Genomic DNA, 24,265 nt, shown 5'->3' on the forward strand with positions numbered 1-24,265 from the left:
GGGAGGGTGAAGGAGTCAAGCAGAGACCTGGGTGTGTATGAGGGGGGTGCAGGGCTCAAGGCAGGGGCATGGGGTGTGTGCAGGGCACAGGGCTTAGGGCAGAGGGCTGTGTGTGTGGGGGGGGGACAGGGCAGGGGACTGGAGGGGAAATGCCCCTATTCCACCACCACCCCACCCCCGCGGCCCCACTCCACTTTTTTCTGCAGACCCCAGGACTCCCATGCCCCATCCAACCCCCTCGCTTCCTGACTGCCCCCTCCCGAGACCCCCTGCCCCTAACCACCCCACCCGGGCTCCCACCCCCTATCCAACCCCCCCTGCTCCCCATCCACTGACTGTGCCCCGCTTACCCAACCCCCCTGGACCCAGCCCCCTTACCATGAGGCTCCTAGCAGCATGTTCTGCTCCGCACAGAACCAGACATGCCTCCCCATGGGAGCATGCAGCCCCGGCCCCCAGAGTGCTGCACGCGAGGTGGCATGGCTCCAGGGGAGGGGGAAGTGTGTCTGCCTCCCCGCGGAGCCAAACACTGCCCCGCAGAAGCACGCAGCCCCGGCCCCCAAAGTGCTGCACGTGGCGGCATGGTTCCAGGGGAGGGGCCGGCGGCTTGCTGTGCTCAGCTGGCGCTCCGGCCCGGGAGCGCAGACCCTGCGGCTTGCCGCGCCGGTAGAGTGGGGCCATTTGCCCACCCCTGCATTAGGGTGTGCCTGGGCACACCCCGTTCGCACGCCTATGCTCTGCCTCTGCTGGGGGGGTGGAGGGCAAAGAAGAGCAGGCTGGGCCAGGCTGGGCAGGATTTTTAATGGCACGCTGCTCTGGCAGGCAGCAGCGTGCCATTAAAAATCAGCTTGCGTGCTGTCTTTGGCACGCGTGCCATAAGTTGCCAACCCCTGTTCTAAACCTATTGCTTATGTCTGTGTGCTAGAATCTAAAAAACTGCAGTTTTAGATAGAGCATGCTTACTTGCTTTAATCTTTTATCAGATGGAATTGCTCTGTTCCCATTGATTTATTCCTGACACCGTCTGGAGTGCAATAGTTCAGTTGCCCCTGCTGTGGGTTCTGAAAACCCTGGGTAACACTGACATTTATCATATATGAGAACCTGACCAGCCCATCCTTTCAGTTCTCTTTTTGGCTAGCTAGGCCAATTTCCCTCCGTTCCTCCCCACCACCGCCGCAGCACTGGATACTGCTATTGAGGGGGTTAATGTCAGGATTTGTATAGAGGGACACCAATCAGTATTTCTTACCTGATAACCTGCTTTCTCTCAGCAGTCCTGACATTTCAGCCTTTCTCTTGTATTTGCAGCCTTGACATTGAATCCAGCTTTTGTGTTGATAGATTTGGGATTTTTTTCTCTGAAAATTTTAATATAATGAAAACATATAATCAGGGTTGGTAGCAACACCTGTTATAAAGGTTGACCAACACTTCACATAATACCCTATTTTCAGTTGCTCCTAACTTTGACAAACTTTAACCATTTGGGCTGAAATTTTCTGTTAGTTGTCTGCCTTGGGCTGATTATTATTATTATTATTTATTATTATTTACTAAAAATTTCAGCAAAAACATTTCAGCCATTTCTGAAAACTAGGTTAGGAAAAAATAAATTGTTTTGCAATGTTAAAAAAATTCTAGTGACCTTTTCTTTGGGATTCTCTAGTGTCCCCATGCTTTGGGCAGGGACTCCAAATTTGGCAGAATGGATGACCATTGTGTCAGAGATGTAACTTTTTGCTGTTCCTATGAAAATCTTCCAAATGTGGCCAAATTATAAGAATTTGAAAAATCTCCGTTTACGGTTAGCAGCTAAAATCTTTGAATATTCCATCCTCACCAAGTATGCTCCATCCTCTGGTGCTGACCAGACTGCACATGCACCATCCCCACAGAGTGACTGAGCATGTTTCACCAGCTCACTTGTTACTGGGCTTAGGTAACTTTCTAATAGCAGAAAACTGAACACGATCACCCTGCCCCTTCTCCAAAGCTCTGCCCCTGCCCAGCCCCTTCTCCGAGGCCCTGCCTGCACTTGCTCCACCTCCCCTCCATCACTTGCTCTCCCCTACCCTCGGGCTGGGGCAGTGGGTTGGGATGCAGGAGAGAGTGAGGGCTCTGGCTGGGGGAGTGGGGCTAGGGACGAGGTGTTTCGGGTATGGGAGGGGGTTCTGGGCTGAGACGGGAGTTGGAGTGTGGGAGGGGGTGAGGGCTCTGGCTGAGGGTGCAGGCTCCGGGCTGTGAGTGGGACCAAGGGGTTTGAAGTGTGGGAGGGGACTCTCATCTGAGGCAGGGAGTTGGGGTGTGGGAGGGGGTATGGGTTCTGGGCTGGGCATACAGGCTTTGGGGTGGGGCTAGGAATGAGGGGTTCAGGATGCAGGAGGGGGCTGGAGCAGGGGGTTGGGGAGTGGGAGGGGGTGTGGTCTCAGGGAGGGAGTTTGGGGGCAGGAGGGGGCTCAAGGCTGGGGCAAGGGGTTGGGGTAAGGGGTGTGGGCTCCGGGCAGCGCTTATCTCTGGCAGCTCCCAGGAAGTGGTGACATGTTCTTCCGGATCTTAGGTGGAGGGGCCCTCCTGCCCCGCCTACAGGCACCTCCCCCACAGTTCTCATTGGCCTAACTGGGCTGTGCCTGCGTTACCCTCACACAGTGGAGCAAACTTCTTCAGCCCAGGAGTGCAAAGCTAGACATGTAGTTGCTGCTCCTGTCCACTCTGGGCCAAGGTGGGACTGGACACCAGAATGAAGGGCAGTCAGCCTTTCTCTTCTGTGCTCTCAGTGACTCCCTTGCTTTTATCCAGGCAGCATGGAGGAGGAAGCCACTTCACTTAAATGCAGAGGAGACGAGAGCTGGACCTAGTGGGAGGGAAAAGAGTAGATTAGGACAAGCAGCCTGTTCTAGTCAGAAGGAATTGGTGGAGGTGGTGGGGAAGACTGGTACTGGCTGGGCAAGGAAACTGGGACTGGGAGAGAGAACGTGGGTAGATTGAGAGGCATTGTAGTTGATGAAGAATTTTGTTTATGGTCAGATGAAATGAAACAGGTTTTGTTAGTCTCACATCACATACTATCTATGAGGAAAGCATGTGCTGAAATGGAACAAACTCTTTCAAAAAGTCTCTCTTGTTTCCTACTCCCATGGTATATCTTGTCACTGGTACAGTCGGGCTTTTCTTTTTCCATACTTGAAATGTATGTGGCAGTTCATTGCTTTTTGCCTTTTTCTTATGGAGGATGCTTCTGTGTTCATGCATCCTGCTATGAAATGCTTTTCAAGAGGGGTGCTGCGTGTGTACATCTATCTGTAATACTCCTGCTTAGGATTTTAACCTGCTATTAACTAGGCTTATGGATTCCCCATTAAATTGATTGTTCTGTTCACTGCTGCACCTTGAACGTGGCTGTTTTCACTGCAATTACATCTGTTTGGATCCGTGCTGGCTGCACATATGCCTCCTTAACAGTTAACAGCTTTTAAATGGTACTAAGACTTGAACAAAATCCTACAGCATGGATTTGCAGGGGCAATACATTAAGGGAATGGCATTTATTGGTAGTTAAGCTTCCTTTAAGAGAAGTTCACTAGAAGAACATAGCTTGTTGTATAGAATTTAGTGAATATTTGTTTTAAACTGTAATTGCTAATTGAATCTAACATTTTATGAAGTGTTGTTGTAGCGGTGTTGATCCCAGGATATTAGACAGACAAGGTGGGTCAGGTAATATTTTTGTTGGACCAACTTCTGTTGGCAAGAGAGACAAACTTTTGAGCTTACACAAAGCACTTCTTCAGGTCTCGAAAGCTTCTCTCTCTCTCAAACGGAAGTTGGTTCAATAAAAAATATTACCTCACCCACCTTGCCTCTCTAATTAAAACTAAGCCCATTAACTCTTTTAGTTGTCCTTGATTTAAGAAAGGGTTGCAAATTCAATTTTCTTTGTTTTTTGTAATGACAGGGATCAAAATTTGATGGATGCATTTCAAGAGGATACCTGTCAAAGCAACAACGGATCATGTTCGTTTTTCTCCCCAGATATTCCATTTGCTGAAGACTATTGTTGTCAGGTGAAAGCTGAAAATGTCTTGGGTGTAGGCATATCTGATTGCGTTCCTATAAATATGAATAAAATAGGTAACTTCTTTCGTAAAATACTTAAAGATAAAGTACTACATAACGAGATCAAATAAAACCATGCTGACATTTAATTACACAAAATAGCTTTCTTATAAAAATCAAGTGAAACACCTTAAAACAAAAAATAAAAATAGAATATCAAATTGAGGATACAGCATGCTTTTTAGAATAGGAAATAAATGGGGTGATCCACATTTTTATAGCTTTTCATTCTGAGCAAGCACATAACAGTCCTCAGTTTGCTCTGGGAAAAGATTAACTGAATCCTGAAAAAGTGTGGAAAGTTTGCAAGTGTGAAATAGACTGAAAGGGAGTCTCTTTGGTATACATTGGATCTAGGGCATTCTACCTTGCTTCCTCAGATTGTAATTGGGATAATAACCTATTGAGTTTCTTGTATATCAGCCAAAACAGAAATCTTTCTATATCAATTTATTTTTCTTTAGAAATTCTCTCTAGGCCTTATTACATTCTGTATGTTCTTCATTTGTAAAAAGGCAGCACTTATGGGACCCATTCATAGACCGAGCACCTCTTGGTTCTAGGTGCTGTGCAAATAGATAACAAAAAACACAGTCCCTGCCAGAAGGAGCTTACAATTTGAGTATTAAATATTATGTCTCTTTCCCACTTAAGTTTAAGGCAGACCTGGTCAACACAAGTACCTTGAGTGGTAAGGATTTCATATGTGCTGAAGAGTTCAGTTGAACAAACATAACTTGAAAGTGTAAGAAGACCTGCTGAAAAGCTTTTTAATTTAAATTTCTCTTACTAAGTCGCTTGTGAATGTCATACCATATTTTTCTGCAACACATGGAAATATGTATCAAAAATATCAAGTGGAAAGGTAGATTATTACTAAATGACAATGTTGTTACACATTTCAATAGTCTGTCGGCATGGTCAGGTTTAATGTAACTGAATTAGTAAATGTTCTTCTGAAGAATTTCGTATTTCTTAACAACTTTTTGTCATTGTTACTATACCTAAACTGAAAAAAAATCATTCAAATTATACAGATGCTTATTTTTCTCAACCTTAACTTAATAAATTCACATTTGCACAAAGGTATAATGAATTTTATGCAAAACAATTTCCATGTGTCTTTCCTGATCACTACATCTTACTGAACCTGCAAAGAATTGAGGGTCTCAGGCCTTTAGATTAGAAATGAGCAATATTTTTTGGATGAATAGTTTATCTGCCAAAAATGCCATTTGTGATTGATTGAAGCTATTCGTGAATTTGCTGAATAGTTTTGGCCAACTTTTTTGGTGGGGGAGGGCAAGTGGGAAGGGGAAGGGAGAGAGTGAGGAGGTGGCATTTGCCAAATAGGATGGTGGTGGTGCCTCCCTTTTAGCCCAGTGGGATGCGGGAGACCCAAGGTCGTTTCCCCCTCCGCCTGAGCCGGGATTTGAACTTGCGTCTTCTATTTTGCAGGTGAGTGCCCTAGCCAGTGGGCTGTGGGATATTTTGGTGATCTCAATCTCTCTTATTGAAGCTGTTCCACTTTGTTTTAAATAATTAACCATTGGAACAAGGATGTGAACTTGGGTGTTCCACCCCCTAGGTGAGTGCCCTAACCACCAAGCTATAAAGTCTCTCTCTCTCTCTCTCTCTCCCCATTACTATTTAAGTATTTACACATAGTGGAACAGTTTAAGCAGGAGAGATTGACAGAGACTGGCTCCATACTACCCTCTAGCCCTCTCTTACAACGTGGGAGAACCAAATTCAAATCCTGGCTGTAAAGACTATACTTTGGTGTCACTCAGTACTCTAGCATTATAAGAAACCAGTTTACAAGGAGAATGGTAGAGGGCTCTACCTCTTGGGACTTTTCTGTCTTAACACTTGAATAATTGTTCTTCAGCTGGTTGCATTGCACTGATTTGAGTGAGTCCACACTACGCACCTGAACTGATGTATGGTTTGCCCTAACATCCACTCTGGAGCTGCCTTACACTGATTCTGTTAAGTATCAGAGGGGTAGCCGTGTTAGTCTGGTTCTGTAGAAGCAGCAAAGAATCCTGTGGCACCTTATAGACTAACAGACGTTTTGCAGCATGAGCTTTCGTGGGTGAATACCCACTTCTTCGGATGCAAGCAGTGGAAATTTCCAGGGGCAGGTGTATATATAAGCAAGCAAGAAGCAAGCTAGAGATAACGAGGTTAAATCAATCAGGGAGGATGAGGCCCTGTTCCAGCAGCTGAGGTGTGAAAACCAAGGGAGGAGAAACTGGTTCTGTAATTGGCAAGCCATTCACAGTCTTTGTTTAGTCCTGAGCTGATGGTGTTAAATTTGCAGATGAACTGGAGCTCAGCAGTTTCTCTTGGAAGTCTGGTCCTAAAGTTTTTTTGCTGTAGGATGGCCACCTTAAAATCTGCTATTGTGTGGCCAGGGAGGTTGAAGTGTCCTCCAACAGGTTTTTGTATATTGCCATTCCTAATGTCTGATTTGTGTCCATTTATCCTTTTCCTTAGAGACTGTCCAGTTTGGCCGATGTACATAGCAGAGGGGCATTGCTGGCATATGATGGCATATATTACATTGGTGGATGTGCAGGTGAATGAACCGGTGATGGTGTGGCTGATCTGGTTAGGTCCTGTGATGGTGTTGCTGGTGTAGATATGTGGGCAGAGTTGGCATCGAGGGTTGTTGCATGGGTTGGTTCCTGAGCTAGAGTTACTATGGTGCGGTGTGAAGTTGCTGGTGAGAATATGCTTCAGGTTGGCAGGTTGTCTGTGGGCGAGGACTGGCCTGCCACCCAAGGCCTGTGAAAGTGTGGGATCATTGTCCAGGATGGGTTGTAGATCCCTGATGATGCGTTGGAAGGGTTTGAGCTGGGGACTGTATGTGATGGCCAGTGGAGTCCTGTTGGTTCTTTCTTGGGTTTGTCTTGCAGTAGGAGGCTTCTGGGTACACATCTGGCTCTGTTGATCTGTTTCCTTATTTCCTCGTGTGGGTACTGTAGTCTTGAGAATGCTTGGTGGAGATTTTCTAGGTGTTGGTCTCTGTCTGCGGGGTTAGAGCAGATACGGTTGTACCTCAGTGCTTGGCTGTAGACAATGGATCTTGTGGTGTGCCCGGGATGGAAGCTGGAGGCATGAAGGTAGGCATAGCGGTCGGTAGGTTTTCGGTATAGGGTAGTGTTAATGTGACCACCACTTATTTGCACCGTGGTGTCTAGGAAGTGGACCTCCCGTGTAGATCGGTCCAGGCTGAGGTTGATGGAGGGGTGGAAGCTGTTGAAATCATGGTGGAATTTTTCCAGAGTCTCCTTCCCATGGGTCCAGATGATGAAGATGTCATCAATGTAGCGTAGGTAGAGAAGGGGCGTGAGTGGACGGGAGCTGAGGAAGCGTTGTTCCAGGTCGGCCATAAAAATATTGGCATATTGTGGGGCCATGCAGGTGCCCATAGTGGTGCCACTGATCTGGAGATATATATTGTCATTAAATTTGAAATAGTTGTGTGTGAGGATAAAGGCACAGAGCTCAGCAACCAGTTGTGCTGTGGCATCATCAGGGATACTGTTCCTGACAGCTTGTATTCCATCAGTGTGTGGGATGTTTGTGTAGAGAGCCTCTACATCCATGGTGGCTAGGATGGTGTTTTCTGGAAGGTCACCAATGCATTGTAGTTTCTTCAGGAAATCAGTGGTGTCACGGAGATAGCTGGGAGTGCTGGTAACATAGGGTCTGAGTAGAGAGTCCACATTTCCAGACAGTCCTTCAGTGAGAGTTCCAATGCCAGAGATGATGGGGCGTCCAGGATTTCCGGGTTTGTGGATCTTGGGTAGTAGATAGAATAACCCTGGTCGGGGTTCTAAGGGTATGTCGATTTGTTCTGGTGTTAGTGTAGGGAGTGTCCTGAGTAGATGGTGCAGTTTCTTAGTGTATTCCTCAGTGGGATCTGAGGGAAGTAGCCTGTAAAATTTGGTATCGGAGAGTTGTCTGGCGGCCTCCTTTTGGTAGTCAGACCTGTTCATGATGACAATAGCACCTCCTTTATCAGCCTCTTTGATTATAATGTCAGGATGGTTTCTGAGGCTGTGGATGGCATTGCGTTCTGCACGACTTAGGTTGTGAGGCAAGCGATGTTGTTAGTGAAGTCCGTTTATATGGAAGTTTGGTTATTGATGAGAGTCTCTAGGTTGGAGAACTCTTTTTTGATGTTTTCCTGTTTGCTGTATAGGATGCTGATCAGGTGGTTCCTCAGTTTCTTAGATAGAGTACGGCATAATCTCTCACTGTGGTCTGTGTAGTATGTAGATAGTAGTGAATCTACTGATTCTGTTGTCTTTTGACAGCTCCTTCAGCCAGTAAACCTCCTTAACTTTATAAACAGATATTCCCCTCTTCTCTACCCTTATATAGGTGCCCTCCCCCCCAATGTGCCCCACTCTGCAGCTGATTTATTGGCTAAGACCGCAATATCTGCCCCTCTGTATCCCTTCTCCACATTATTAACCCCCAAGATCCTGATCATACTTTCCCTAAGTTATACTCCAAGGCATGTGCACCTGCATGTATTTCTACCTCTCCCTTCCAGAAATGTCCTCATTTCAGTAATTGTGCTCCTCATGAAGGGATCAGCACTATCAACTGTGGGTGTTCCTAGAGGAGAAAGGGGAACAGCACTAGGGGATATACGTGTCAGATTTCAGCCTTGGTCAGCAGTCCACAGCTGGACTACTGGTTTGAGGGCATAGGCACAGAGGAGAAGTAGCAGAGAAAGAGACCCTTAGCCAGGAGATTGAAGTTAGTGGGTGCTCAGCACTTTTCAGAATCATGCTACTTATTGGAGTGCCTCAATGTGGATTTATGTACCAAAGTTTAGGTCTTTTATTTTTGAAAATTTTGGCCTATATAAAAGAAATACCGCAAAAGCCCCACCCTTTTCTCGTACATTGGTTTTGCACCTTTACCATTAAAAATTAGCAATGGAATACATTGATATGGATTATTAGAACCCAGCAAATCTGCTTTATGTCCATGGATCATTTTTGCGGATTGGATGTAGATACACATTTTGTATCTGCGTAGGGCTGTATGGATGATTCAGTGGGGAAGCAGAATCAAAGCAGCCGTGTTCTTCAATTGATGGCAAGAACATGCTATTTAAAGAAGAAACAAACCCTTCACATGCACCCTCCACCCAAAAGCCAGAATTGAATCTGCATTACTGTATGAACATTTTACAAAATTTTATTAATCAAAGTACATTACCTTGCTGTTCCCTCCTAAAGTGTAATATATACTGTAAGTAATATTTTCATGTAAAATGTATTTATATATTTGAAAAGATTAGCATATTGGCAAAAGCTCTTTTTGTAACCAGATACATGCAAGCTGTGTCAGTCTGACTCTTACTCAGGGGCAGCTCTAGGTATTTTGCCACTCCAGGCACGGCAGGCAGGCTGCCTTTGGTGGCTTGCATGCGGGTGGTCCCCGGTCCCGCGGATTCGGCGGCATGCCTGCGGGAGGTCCGCTGAAGCCGCGGGACCAACGGACCCTCCGCAGGCATGCTGCTGAAGGCAACCTGCCTGCCACCCTCTTAGCGACCGGCAGAGCGCCCCCCGTGGCTTGCCGCCCCAGGCACGCGCTTGGCGTGCTGGTGCCTGGAGCAGTCCCTGCTCTTACTATATTGCCTACCCAGTCACCTCAACACTTCTCTAACTTAAGTATCTCCTGAACAGAAACTGTCAGTTGTGTCAAATAACACTGTGGTTCTCTGATGTTCAGATTTGTCCAGTGAGAGCTCATCAACTGTTTTAAGACTTGTATGTCTCTAATTGAAAAAGGTTTTTGATTACTGTTGTGCTTCCTTGCCTTTCCATATCAATTCTCTCAGCATATTGCACAGAGTAGTGTTGAAAAACTTTACTCTCATTAGTGCATTACCAATGTGTGATTAAACGCCCTTCCAGTCTTGTACATGTAATGCAGTACATTTATTTACTGCAATATTTAAACTAATGACTGGGAGAACTGGTGTAAATTACTGAAATTTTATGGATTAGTAAATGAAGGTCAGATTCTTCAACCATCAGGCATATTAAGTAGCACTTTGACTTAAATTGGATGATTTGAAGTGCTATTCAGCATTCAAAAGGATTTTAGGATTTGGCTCTAAGTAAACAGATGGATTTATCTTTTCCCAGAATACCTACATTGCTCACTCCACTGTGCCATTCTTCTAGTTAATTATTTAAAATAAATAAATCCATTATCACAAAACCAAGCAACTATAACATGTTGTGTACCTCTTCCTCCCTCCATCCTGCCTGATTCCACTTCTTCCTCTGTTCATGCTTTGTCATAGCTTAGCTAGGTTAGAATCTGAATAGGATAGAATCCACATTTTTATATCTACATAAAGACTCGTGAATTACAGTACAGTTTTATTCATGTGAAAACTCTGCCTGTGTCGTGATCCTACTGAGGAAAAAAAGTACAACCTCCTCAGTGGGTACTTCCCACTGTAACATCCACCATTACATCAGCAGCAGTTTTCTAGCCTAGTCTCTCCTCTCCTCTCAATACTTGTCCAATCCCTAACAGTTCTGCCAGTCCTTCCCTCAAACTCCTGTCACCCCTGAACCATCTTCCAGCTGAGTTCTCCCTTATTTCTCCAGGTAGGACTCAGCTGCAGCTGTATTATTTTCTGTCCCCTGCCTTTGAGAGGAAAATGTGGTGGTCACATTATAAATGTATTGATTTGAAAGAAACTTGCACATGTGTGCAAGTTAGTCTACAAACAGTATACTTAGCTGTGTATGTAATCTCTGTCCTATATGTAGTTTTTCATAATTACAGTTGGTATATATGTAATATGCATTGATATGTGCAAATTTGTTACAACTTGCGTTGTTAGAATAATAAAGTAACTATTCCTAGAACTATTCCTAGAATTTACATACTCAAACTATTCTAAACTTTTATTTGAAGTCAAGTTGTAGAATGTTTTTTCTATTAAAAGTATGAGTCTTTTTTCTTAATTTCAGTGAAAACTGAGCCTCCTAAGATAGTTTCAGTAGAAAAAATTGCTGGTGTAAAGCAATCGCTTAACGTAACCTGGGACAAACCTGATCCAGCATTACTAGATTTAAATTGTCGTCTTCGATACAGAAACACAAATTCAAATACTTCGGTAAGTTACATCATTATTTTCAGAATATTAGATCATTTGTCACTGACGTAAATGTTGATCCTTTTAAATGCTGATGACAAAAGGCAAGGATGTAAGATCACTAATAACTCATACACATATCAAATGTAGTATAAGCATGGATGATATTGGAATATTAAAAAATAGAGATGGATAAGACCTTCTGTTTCACTGTCAAAGGTAAATTGTTCTTGCCCTTCTGTCTGTTTCAGAGCCATCTTACTCCTTACTTGTCCTAGGAAAATTTCATTGGAGGTACCCTCAGTCAGACCAACAATCAAACATGTTTTTCTTCCTATTATTTTCTGGCAAATACAGTAGTTATGTTTACTCTAGATTAGATTAGAACAAAAGTAGGAGATGGTTCTCTGACAGCCTGGCTCCTGGCAGGGTAGAAATGTGTAAGCAGTGTGTTCGAGAAGGTGGCTTATGTCTTCCTGGCATCTCACAATCCATCTGACCTACAATTCTAAGTGGAAATGGTTGGTTGTGGGCCCCTCTGTTTGCCCTTCACAAAAATAGCTTGTCCATGCTGTCCACCTGTTTGAGTCCAACTTATAAAAATAACTCCAGATACATTTAGCAGCTATTTGAGCCTATCATAAACTAGCTGAAGGTCTCTGCATGGCTTGATACTTTTAAAACCTTCCATTAAAAAAAAACCCTTTTGTCACGGGGTTATGAATGTGGTCCTGACATAGCTGATGAAAGAAAGCTCTTTGAACCACCCAGTTCCTGTGAGTTTAAGTCTCTTACATGGAAAGTCATTTTCCTGGCTGCAATGGCTTCAATCTGCACAATGAGTGAGCATCATGCCCTAGTGATGGATCTACCTTAACTAGATTTTATAGGACAGAGATGGGGCTGTGGACTTAACTGACATTCTTCTCCAAGGTAGTGTTGAAGTTCCACTTGTTAATGAACCTATCAGCCAACATTCTTCCTATAATCACATGTCCTTCCCCAGGGAAGCGCTTTTTCATATGCTCAGTGTTAAGTCTTTGGGGTTCTAACTGGAGTGAATTAAAATTTGTAGAAGATCCACAAAACTTTCTTTGTTTTGGAGACCATTTCAGGGCTGTCAGATTGTATTGCTATTATTTGGCTGAGCTGAAACAAAGAAGCCATATCAAGGCTCACTTAATAAGAGACAAGGCAGCCACCAGGGGTGCTGTTGTAGATTTCTGGTCCTCTCTCCACAGATTTACAAAGCATTATTTCTTGGATTTTCCCTCCAGGTGGTAATTTTGATTTCAGACTCTGTGTACTCTGAAGCTTGTCTCCAACGTAGGGGTAGCCAAACTCCCCACTCCCACCCCAAAAGTGTTTTATGCATTTCTCTTTTCAGTTGGCTGAGATTTGAGTGTTTCCCCCTTTCCTTATTGATTGTCACACTTCATTATCTTCTTCAATGTTGATTTAAGAGGTTATTTTACCCCCTTTCAGTATACATTTTAAAAAAATCCACCCTATTCCCACTGTTGGTGTCGGGCTCGTGGTTACTGCATGTTTTAGCTTTGCTCTCATTTTTATTGTGGGACAATCATGGAACTTCCCTGCTTTCCTGGGCTGAGACTCTTGTTCTGATTACCTCTTTAGAGTAGGTGAAAATTACAAACCATATCATTCTTCTTCTTCAAAGTGATCATTATTGCCACTCATCTACATGTTTCCCCTCAGAGTTTAGAGGATAATTTTTCAGGGGGAGTTTCTCTTGGCACCTGGTTTTTCTGTTTTTTCATTGGTACAGATATTTTGATCCTATGTTGATTATCTTTGGATTGTCTTATTGCTGGGACCTTTGGTTCCCATGCAGTTGGAGATGACTGACACAGTTGTAGGGCAGCATTGATGCTTCAGAGAGGGCAGGGCGCAATGGTCAACAGAGAGCCTAGCTTATGCTCTCTACTCCATTACTACTGTCATTAAGGGTAAAATGTAACCTTAAGAACTGGTGCCGATTTTGTGAAACAATTGCAAAGATCCAGAAATGAGAAAGCTACACCCAGAAGCACTATTTACAAGATGAGTTGCTTTCCCTTTGATTTATAATGGAGGGGTGATCGGGGAGGCATGATAGATATGGTCTTTGAGGTTTTTAAGTAGATAAAGTATCTGCTGAGGTTTATTTTTTTTGTTAATAAAGACAACATATTTTGTGTTCATATTTTCACTTTTAGAAAACAGTTACTTTCACTATGAATCAAAATAAAAGAAGAACATCATTTAATCTCACGGATCTATGGGATTTTACAGAGTATGCTATTGCCATTCAATGTGTTGGTGTTGAATCAGAAATCTGGAGTGAATGGAGTGAAGAGGAAATAGGAAGAACAGAACAACAAGGCAGGCTAATTGTTTACAACATAGTTTTTCACAGGATTAATTTTGAATCTTTTGGCACAGAAGTTAATATTAGCAGACTATTTTCAGCATATTGTCAGTTGGTTGATGTCATAGTTTTGCTTTGAAATTGTGAAAACAAATACATTCAATTAAAGATGGCGGGGGGAGGGCAGAAAAGGAAAGGGGGAGGGCAGAAAAGGAGATAAACTGAAAGGGACAGAGAGATCTGATCAGTGAGGAATATGGAATGGAGGAGAAAAAAAGGGATTGTTTAAAAGAAATAAAAATCTAGAGCTAGGAAAGAATTGCGAAATGACCATAAAGAATGGAAATAAGAAACCGATAGCAACATAGAGAGAAGGTATATAAGGATCAATAAGGGAAAAAAAATTCAACACTGCTGTTAATCTTCTTTAAAAAACAACAGCAAGTTTTCTACTTTTTATCGTTTGTTTTACTAGCTCCTTCAAGAAAAGTGGATTTGTGGAGAGTAATTGAACCTTCACCGTCAGCTGAAAATAGATATGTGCATCTTATGTGGAAGGTATGTACAGCCATGATTTTAAAATCCAAACTGTCTCTTCCAGTAGAAATTGCATTTTATCATCTGTGGTTATAGGACATAAAGGTCTGTCAAGTCTGGCTCAGATGAGCTCCATACAAAGCTAGAACAGAACCTACAGAAGTTTTCTGTTAAGTAACACGATGTTGACTACAACTTTGCAGTCAGAATTTACCCTATGACCATGCTGACATCATACTCAACATGATCTACAAAAACTGACTGCTAACCCATGATGGTCAATAGTCAATATAGCTAGTTAGTTAATATAAGTTCTCATTGTTCTATTCTAATTTGCAGTTTTGAAACCTCCATTAAATTATCACCACTTGACTAAGCTGGAGATAAGAACTGAATGGTAACATTGTGCTTTTAGAATCTTGATTGAAATACTCATAAAATATATTTTAATTTGAGCTGGTCAAATGCAAGAAAAATGAATAATTTGAGTATTGCAGTTATCTGTTGAACAACTTATTCCAAAAACTTAATTCCTTGAATAAATTTGATAGAAAAACAGTAATATTCATAGTATAAATATTTTCAGCTGCTATTATTTGACCAATTGTAATTTTAACAGACTTTTTAAGCCTTTATATTTATTAGAATCCAATAAAATCTGTTTTTAGAATTCAACATTGTTAATTATCCAGAAAGTAATCCAATATACCCACTGGCATATTCTAACATTTCAAATTGTTTCCAGAATTTCTGTTATGAAGCAGTTGGAAGAACATTCTGGATGTTGACCCTCTGATGGGCTCACCAAATATTTTTCAGGAATCTTTTCTGAGTAACCAAATGAGGCAAACTGGAAAACAGATTACTGAGAAACTAAAATATGTTTGCTTGAAAATAATCCAGAAGTAGAGAAGGGAAAAATTCTGGAGTCCTGGCAATGTGCTTTTGATTATAGAAGCAGTATTACAAAACACACACAACTTTTGTATTAATTTTTAAACAGGTGTTAAAAGAATATCCATCTTCGGAGTGTCTACTTGGCTACAAAATACAGTACTGTCCAGAAAACAATGCTTCTTTTAAAATGACACACAACACTACTGACAAGGTGGCCAAGCTCCTTTTAACGGGGGAAGCCTATGTGATATCTGTTGTTGCATATAACTCTGTTGGAGAGTCTCCTGAGGCTACTCTAAGAATTCCATCTATTGGTGAAAAAAGTACGTTGTTTTAAAATTGTTTGGTAGATATTCCCTTGGATCACTGAAACAGCCTTTTCTGTATCCATGTGCTTATTCATTTTGCCTGTTTTAAGTACTGTTGCAATGAAAGTGAAATTGTGGTTGAGATTTTTTTTGTCCTGGATTCTACAGGTGGAGAAGACCTAGTAAGTCATCTAGATTCTCATTATGTCAGTACAGGATTGTCTAGTTTCACTACTTTATTTAACACAAGTGCAATAGATTAATGGAACAGCATACTCTGGGTAGGAAGAGAATGTATTAAAGCATTGGTATGTCATTGTACTTCAGCTTGTCATATATTTTCCTATTAGTAATAGTGCTTCCTGTTTATAAGGCCATTAATAGGAGTCACTGTTTTATTATGTTTATGTTTATTATGTTATTTATTATAACTAATTGGCCTCTGTCATTGACAGGGGCGGCTCTAGAGCCCAGCGGGGCAAGCACCCGCCTGGGGCGGCCCTTTCCCAGGGGGGCGGCAGGCTGCGCCGGTGGACCTTCCGCAGTCATGCCTGCGGGAGGTCCACCGGAGCCCCGGGACGACCGGACCTGCCGCAGGCATGACTGGTCCCGCGGCTCGGCTGGACCTCCCGCAGGCATGACTGCGGCAGCTCAACCGGAGCCGCCGGACCAGCGAACCGTCCGCAGCTGCGGGAGGTCCAGCTGAGCCGTGCGACCAGCGGACCCTCCGCAGTCATGCCCGCGGCAGGTCCGCTGCTCCCGCGGCTCGAGGGCGCCTCCCGAGCATGATTGCTTGGGGCGGCCAAATTTGTAGAGCCGCCCCTGGTCATTGATTCCTTATTTCCTATTAAAACACAAGTCAAAACCTACTTTTCTGTGCTACTACAGCCAATAAAATGTAAAGTAGGTCTCTGTATGGATATATATTCCAATTCTTCATGTCTCTGCTTGTGAATGCACCCCATCTACTTTCACATCTTATTGTAACAATTCCATTATTGTTTGCTGTGTTATCAGATACTCTGTGCGTATGTGTGTACATGTATAAATAAATAAAACAATGCTTTACACAATTAAACTGAATTTCTTGTTTGACTTTTGCTAAGTCAAACACTGTTCTATAAATAAAAATCTAAATCGCTCATCACTGAATTGCTACACTATTATGGATGTTTGCTATATTAAAATTTTTATAACTATTTCTGTTTAATTTTTACGTCTTGTTATTTTGCAGCTCCCAAATGGATTGATACAGTGAGGACACTTAATTTAAATGAACAAATCGTTGTGGAATGGGAAGCATCAGTTTCAGAAATAAACAGATATGTCATTGAATGGTCTGAGGAGTTGGAGACTGAGCCCTTGGGTAGATCATGGCAATATATATTAAATACTACAAAGTGGACAGCTCAGAAAGGTAAGTTTACTATGCTTGCGTGACCGTATAATTTTCACATCTCTATCAATTACTTCTTAACCTAAATCTAGAAAACAGATTTTCTGATCAAGAAAAAGTATTTTGTTTCTCTATGTAACATAGGCTGTATATTATACTGTGCTATCTTTCTCTGAGATGTGGCCAACATACTCGTGTGTCTAGTTAATGTATGGTGACACACAGACACAATTTTTTTCACTGCTTAGTAAGATGATAAGCCTGAGAGTCACCAGTGCATGACAGCAAACAGTGGACAAAATTGTAATCAGAAGCAGAAATGGATAGTAGCCTTTGAACCTTTCCATTCAATATTTGTAGCAGCAGCTATTTTGCATATAAATTGACTAATATAAACAAGTAGTGACTTATAAATCATTTTAATTTCAATTAATCTTTTGAAAACATAAACAAAACATTGACATCACTAGAAAGTAGTTTAAAATAGCAACACAACAGATATTTAATAAAAATTCAACTTCAGTACTATTAGGGGCAATTACAAAATATATAGTTCTTTAGGTGTGGTCACCTGAGTGCAACAAGAAAATACAAAATGGAATGCCTGCCAGTTCTTGGGAAATGAAGACAGGTAGTTTTGGAGTGGAAATTTGTATTCTAGTTAAAGAGAAATGAACATATTTTTGAATCTCTTTGGCAACACATGGCAGCAGGAAATTATTGAACATAAAAACAGAATTGCACAAGTCAAGAACTACAATATGACACTGAGTATTCTGTCTTTTTACTAAATATTCAAGATTCTTCAGCTTGTTCAAATTAAAAAATCCTTTTTCTTTCTTCCTCCTTATATATATAAAAGCAGATCTAAAAGCATCATGTGCTAGATTTGGTACAAATATATAGGAAGATATGGTCCTTGCCTCACATATAGGGCCAGATTAACTCTCCTGTGGGCCCAGGGCTATTAGAAATTGCGGGGTCCCTGTATACAAGTCTTTTTCCTAATTTAAAACAAGATGATCAACTGGGGGGACAGCTGGGGGGACAGTGCTGAGGGCAGGAGCAGTGCGTGGAACCACCTCCCCCACTGCCAGGGGCTGCAGAGATGTGCCAGCAGCCATCCGCTTCCGGGAGCGGCTTGGGGCCGCGGCATGCAGGCAGCCTACCTGAGCCCTGCTGCGCCGGGGCTCCCCTTAGCCTGGGGCCCCGCACTGCAGCCCCTAAAGCCCCTGCATTAATCTGGCGCTGCTCACATATCTTAAATCTGGAAAATATGACAAGACAGACAAACAGTAATAGGCAGACAACAAGGAAGCAAAATATAAAACCTGTAAATATTTTGTTAGTCTTAATTTTTTACTTCCTTAAAATCTCACCCATCCCACTTTTATCCTGGTGTCCAACTGTGTGACAATGTATTACTAATCCAACATGCTGCCCTTCCACTCCACCTAAATAGATTTAGGCTTGGGAGGTGAATGGGAAAGTAGCACATCAGATGGTACATATGTTAGTTACTAAAAGTGCCTTGAGGTAGTCTTGAGGCAGTTCCAATTGACCTCTCCTACTCGTCTTCTCCAACTCACTATAGGGGAGTTGTAAGGAAATTAAGACTTGTACTCTGGGGCTTTCCTAAAAGGCTTTCCTCATCGCTCTTCAGGCCTTGCTGGAATGCTTGGGAATGTTAGAGGAAAAACAGGACATATTTTAGGATCAGAAGACCTATCTACAGCTTTCATTTCATATGCTCTGACATTATATTGTGTTTTTAATGAGGTAAAGAAACATTTATAAAAATGGAATATTTAATAAAGTTGCTTTGTGAAAAAAATCCATTGATACAGTGTTTTCAATGTTAACTCATTATTAGGTTGAGAAGAGGCATTTGTTTTGAACTACTTTCATAAATGCTGTGGTAATATTCCTCCCATTCAATATGTTCACTTGACGTAATCCTTTGATGCAATATTTTGTCTTCCTGTGATGGTGATTCAGAATTCTCAGCATGAAAAGATTCTTTTTAAGCAGTTCTGAGTGTCTGTTTCCCTTTTTCCTTTCAGTAAGTTGGTAAACTGCTTCTGCAGTTTTGTTGCTGTCTGTATACTTGTCTCTGTTCTAAAGAAATGAAAAATATTTTGATGTCTTTCAGTTCAGTAACAACAGGGGATTCCCATTGACTTCAGTGGGGCAGGGATTTCACCCTCAAAGTACAACTATTTAATCTAAGTGTCAAAATAACTTTAGGAAACAGAATCAAGAAGAATGAATTTCCAGACTGTCAAACTGAAAATAAAACTCACATTATTATGTCAAATAGAAAGTAATTAATAACCCCAATCCATCAAAATTCTTAAACATATGCTTAACTGAGTAGTCCCACTGACTATTCATATGTTTAAGGTTAAGCATGTACTTAAGAGGGGGAAGACTTTCAAAGGCATAAAGGGGATTTAAGTATCAGGGGGTAGCCGGGATAGTCTGTATCCACAAAAACAAGTTGTCCGGTGGCACCTTAAAGACTTAACAGATTTATTTGGGCATTAGCTTTCGTGGGTAAAAATCCTCACTTCTTCAGATGGGGTTTTAGGTGCTCAACTCCTATTGACTTTCAAAACATTGAAAGTCAATCGGAGTTGGGCACCTAACTATACTTGGTGGTTTTGAAAATTTCTCTGCTGGATCAAGGTTTTAGTGCAGACTCAACACTAAAGCAAAGCAGGACTAATTTTAAAAGATCTTACATTTTTTCACAAGCTTGTCTGATTGGGTTTGAGCTCATGCAGTTTGTCATATGGTCTTTTTATAAAAAGAAATAACTACAAAAACATTTGCCTTGTTTTATTGAAGTCTGTACATATAATTCTAAAATATTTTTTCGTCTCTTGCAATTTTACACATCATGCTTATTGCAAGATTGTACTTTTAATGCACGTTAGGAGATGCACTTGAAAATTTATCCATCTGTGATTTAAGGGCAACATTTTTTAAATTGGGTTCCTAAAGTTAGACTCCTAAGTTCATGTTTAGGCACTTAAATGGCCTGATTTTCAAAAGTGAAATTGCAAATAGTGAAAATTACAACCATATGCAATAGAATAACAAAGAGATTAAAAAATAGATCCCAAAGAAGGAAAGAGAAGTAGTAATACAGCACATACTACTGCTACAGGGTGAAAATAAGACCAGAAGAAACAAAGAAATATTATTGGTCCATCTGGTACATGGCTAGTTAAAGCCATATGACACCATCAGATCCACATGAAAAATCTCAGAAGTTTTAGTGCATTTAGGGGCTGCCCAAAGCTGTGATAAGTAGTTAAGATCTGATGTGATCCTTCCCTTCAACAGAGCTCTATTTCATAATTTTGCTGAGCAGTTTCCCCAAACAATCATGGCTTGGTTATAAGTATATGTAATCCTCATAAAACATTAATCTGTATCATAGTATCTAGATTTGAAATCAACCAACATGTGAAGGGGAAATCTTCCATGTTAATGTCAGTCTTATCTGGAATAACTCATGCTCCTTATCTGCAGATACAGAAATTTATCTGTCTAGTGTATATATTTGTGATTGTTTAAATCTTTCCCCAGTATTGTTCATATTATGTACAATAAATGAGAACTAAATCAATTTTTAAAAACCACTACTTCACTGAAGTGGGTGCAAAAAGGGCCACAGAGATTCTTGCTAATCTTGCTGTACTTTTATTTTACATGTATGGGAAGTATAGTGAAAAGAATATGATCTGTTATCATTAAATTAAGTTATTATTTCTTAGTTTTTAAACCATTTCTTCATTGGTGGTAAACTGAAATTGGAAATCTGTTAATTGATCAGTGGGTCCTTTTCTGATTTCCATTATATAAAATTGCACAATTAAAAATAGCAAACTCTTTTCAGCAAACTAGCACTCCAGATTTTAAAAGTATGAGAACACACAACTGCAAATGACATCACTGACTTGTCAGAAAAGCACTTTGACCAAGCAATTGTTTGATTTTACTAGTTTATAAAGTCCTTTTAGATGCTTCCATTACAGAAAACAACACAAAACAAGAACAGTCAATCAAATGTTAAACAAGCTAAGTGAGTCCCAAATTCTTGTTCTGAGGATTGCTACACTCAGACTGACAGACTCCTGTTAAGAGCAAATGTCATGAAGGGAGGATCTCAATTTAAAAGGCCCTGCCATTAGGCATATGGGGTAGAACTGTGCATATGGCTGAAATACACAGAGCACAAGTCAGCTTGTGTATGCAAAGGTGGCTTAAAGCTCATCTTGGCACTTCCCTGATTCTGGTGCTACTCTGTAAAGTCACATCTCCCTGCACCATTTTAGCAGCATGAGACTGCTCTAATTTATGATGGTCAGCAATGGATTCAATGAGCTGAAAAAGCAGTGGAGAATTGACATCGTTCGAGGGTCTGGCCATGTCCACTTTTCCCTGCTATACTAGTCACACACAGAGAGGGAGTGGCATCAGAGCAAGAGCCTCTGCTCTGGCTTTACACAACTGATGATAAATCATGGGGTGATCCTCCTTAACCTGAATAAACTGGTTGTAGATTTAGATAAGATTAGGTTGGTGGTGTGGCTACACTAGAGAATCTGTCCCAGAGTGTTCAAACATTAATTCCAGGGGTAAGCCTTTCTCATTAAATTTCAACTGACTGAATAGGGGTTGAGGAGGGAGATGCCCTCTCACATCACTGGCTGCTAGACCATCAGGGTTTGAACGATAATTGCCAAGAATTATACCTGGAAATAAGATGCCACTGTAGAGACTTCAGTTACAGGTGTCCTGATGTCAAGCTGCTTACAAGATGAGCAGCTGCATTCTGCACAGCTGGAGCCAACAGGAGCTTCCTTGTTACTTTTAAATGCTTTTATTACATCTTAAAGAATACCTCTTTTTGATTAGAAATAAAAATAAAAAGATAGAAATAGTTTCCGAAAAAGAACTGAAGGATCATCAGCTACTCGATATCCTCAATCCTACTCAATAAATGTACAATAATTAGCCTTGTCAAATGCTAGTGATGGTAAGATACTGTGAACATGTAAATTGCAACGTAAGAAAAAGTATAATTATTATTCCTTAGTCAAAATATTAATAGTGGAAAAATTAGTCTGAATTCAAATGCTTTTAGAAAAGTTACCAAATAAAGTTCATTCTGTGTTTTCTCTCCATGCTTAAGTACATCAGTGGGTATGCAAGAGAATAAGCATAGATTGCATTTATCAAAACTGAGGGAAAATACCAATCAGGAGCATTCCTAAATTCATCTAATACTAGCAAGAAAATATAACTTTATGTTCCTTATGTAAATACATGTCCTTCATTTAAGATTTATATCTGAAAAATATTTTTTTCTTACAGATGCCTTTAAACCCTTCAAATGCTATAATATCTCAGTGTATCCTCTCTATGGAAATAAAATAGGAACTCCACATTCCATACAAGCTTATGTTCAAGAAGGACGTATGTATATGAAACGATCAATTCAGTCAAACCCTCTGTATTACTCTCTATCTTGTAATAGCATCTGTGCAATGTGCTTAAGACCTGTGTTATTAAGGGAAGGAAGTAGTGATTAGTGCATAGAACTATGAGTTAGGATTCCTGGTTTTTATTTTCAGTTCAGCTATTGACTTGCTGTGTATTTCATGGAAAGTAATTTAATCTGTGTGCCTCAGTTTTCCCATTTTGTGATATGGGTATAGAGCTCAATTTCCAGGTTTGTTGTAGGCTTGAGTAATGTTTGTAAAGCACTTTGAGAACCAGAAGAAAGCTGCCACAAAATGTATTAAAATTGTTTTTTTATTGTAAATATGGGTCAAATCTTAAAAATTGCAGTCTCATTTAGACATAGTTTATGCTGTTTCTTAAGGATATAACTGAGTAAACGTTTTTATGTTCAAATTTCCTTTTTCCAGTAGAAGGGTTATTTTGGGGAACAGACTAAATGGCTAGTTTGAAAAATTTGTGTTTTGCTCTCTTTTTACGGTGTAATGGAAAATATACGTTCCTGCGATATTAATATTTTTTTTAATAGTAGAAAATCTTGCCATTTCACTTAATGCATGATTTCCGCACAGATTCTGTTTTTAGTAGAACTAGAACGTGAATTGGATGAATTATACAGCTAATTGTAAGAACCAAGTTTGGTAGTAGATTCAAGATTTCAGGCTGTGGACTGGTGAAGACTCCAGGGAACTGGGTACAGTACAATGATAATAGAGCATATAATTGTTAAGGAAACCTAGATGTATTGGCTTATTCATGAAGGGACAATTGCTGGCTGGTTTTGAATGCTATTTAGTTATTGTTAAGATGCTTTGATGGTAGTGGTGGTTGATTGAGAGAGGGAGGAGACATTATGCCTTTAGAGTAGACTGGAGCATACAGAGATCTTGCTAAATAGTTTTTGAATTGTGCATATAGAGGTTTGATTACATAGGTAGGGAGGTTGAACTTGTGGACAGAGCATTGAACTGGGACTTGGTAATCCTGAGTTCAGTTCCCCACTTACAGACGCCCGGTGTGATTAGGGCAAGTCACTTAACCTGTTCTTTGCCTTGGTTTCCCATCTGTAAAATGGATGTAATAGTTTCTTACCTCACATGAGTGTTGAGGATAAAATCCTTCAGTGATTGTGAGGTGTTCAGATACATACCATCACCACCATAGTAAGTAACGAGAGAAGATGCAAACATCACCTGAGTAGATGGCATTTCTGAAAAGCTGAGAAAAGCTAGGAATAGTGTCTGGTCTTTGATAAAGGGTATATTAGGTAAATCATACCTGTCTCTCATATCACTGCTCTGCATGGATTAGTAAAGTTGTGCCATTTAAAATACTTTATGTACATTTATTGCATTTCTGTATTTTTTTTTGTAGGTCCATCAGTTGGTCCTGTGGCTAAAACAAACAATCTGGGAAAAAATGAGGCTATGATAAAATGGAAGAAGATTCCAAAAGATAAAAGAAATGGCTTTATTATTAACTATACAATATTTTATAAACCTGAAGGTGGAAAAGAATTAAGTAAGTAAAAGTTCTCCACTCTGTTACACCAGTGTGCTGACCCAGGATGTCTGTTACTTTATGAAGATATTAGCATACAATACCTATTGCCGCTTACAACACCAGGAAGTTTTGCCAGAGAGAATTTCACATCTTTGTAGGATAAAGTGGTGACTGATCACTTTCCAGATAATGTTGTATGTTACAGGTGGGGGAGCAGCAGAGTTTATCTATGATTTGTGTGTTTTATCATGGTCACCGAATGCGCTTTGCTGTTCTCTGTCATTCTCTTCACAATTATATAATGCTAAGTGCTCAGTTATGTAGAACCCAGGCCCAGAATATCTAAAAGTATGTCTACATAGTAAAAAAAACCAAAACAAACAAAAATGTGAGAGATGTAGTCATGTTGCTTAATGCACTTCTGGAAGGCATTCAGATACTAAAGTGAT

The 24,265-nt window shown here is 40.8% G+C and overlaps 1 protein-coding gene across 1 annotated transcript in view; it reads left to right on the top strand.

Moving 5' to 3' along the window:
* The window catches only part of IL31RA (interleukin 31 receptor A), a 93,555-nt gene that overhangs the window by 48,913 nt on the left and 20,377 nt on the right, over positions 1–24,265 (top strand). The window contains 8 exon segments of the mRNA XM_039543823.1: positions 3,956–4,131; positions 11,145–11,290; positions 13,489–13,654; positions 14,116–14,198; positions 15,181–15,397; positions 16,617–16,799; positions 22,167–22,268; positions 23,688–23,834. Of these exon segments, the coding sequence (XP_039399757.1) occupies positions 3,956–4,131; positions 11,145–11,290; positions 13,489–13,654; positions 14,116–14,198; positions 15,181–15,397; positions 16,617–16,799; positions 22,167–22,268; positions 23,688–23,834 (1,220 nt within the window).

The sequence above is a fragment of the Mauremys reevesii genome, linkage group 6, assembly GCF_016161935.1.
Source record: "Mauremys reevesii isolate NIE-2019 linkage group 6, ASM1616193v1, whole genome shotgun sequence".
In the NCBI taxonomy this organism is placed as follows: Eukaryota; Metazoa; Chordata; order Testudines; family Geoemydidae; genus Mauremys; species Mauremys reevesii.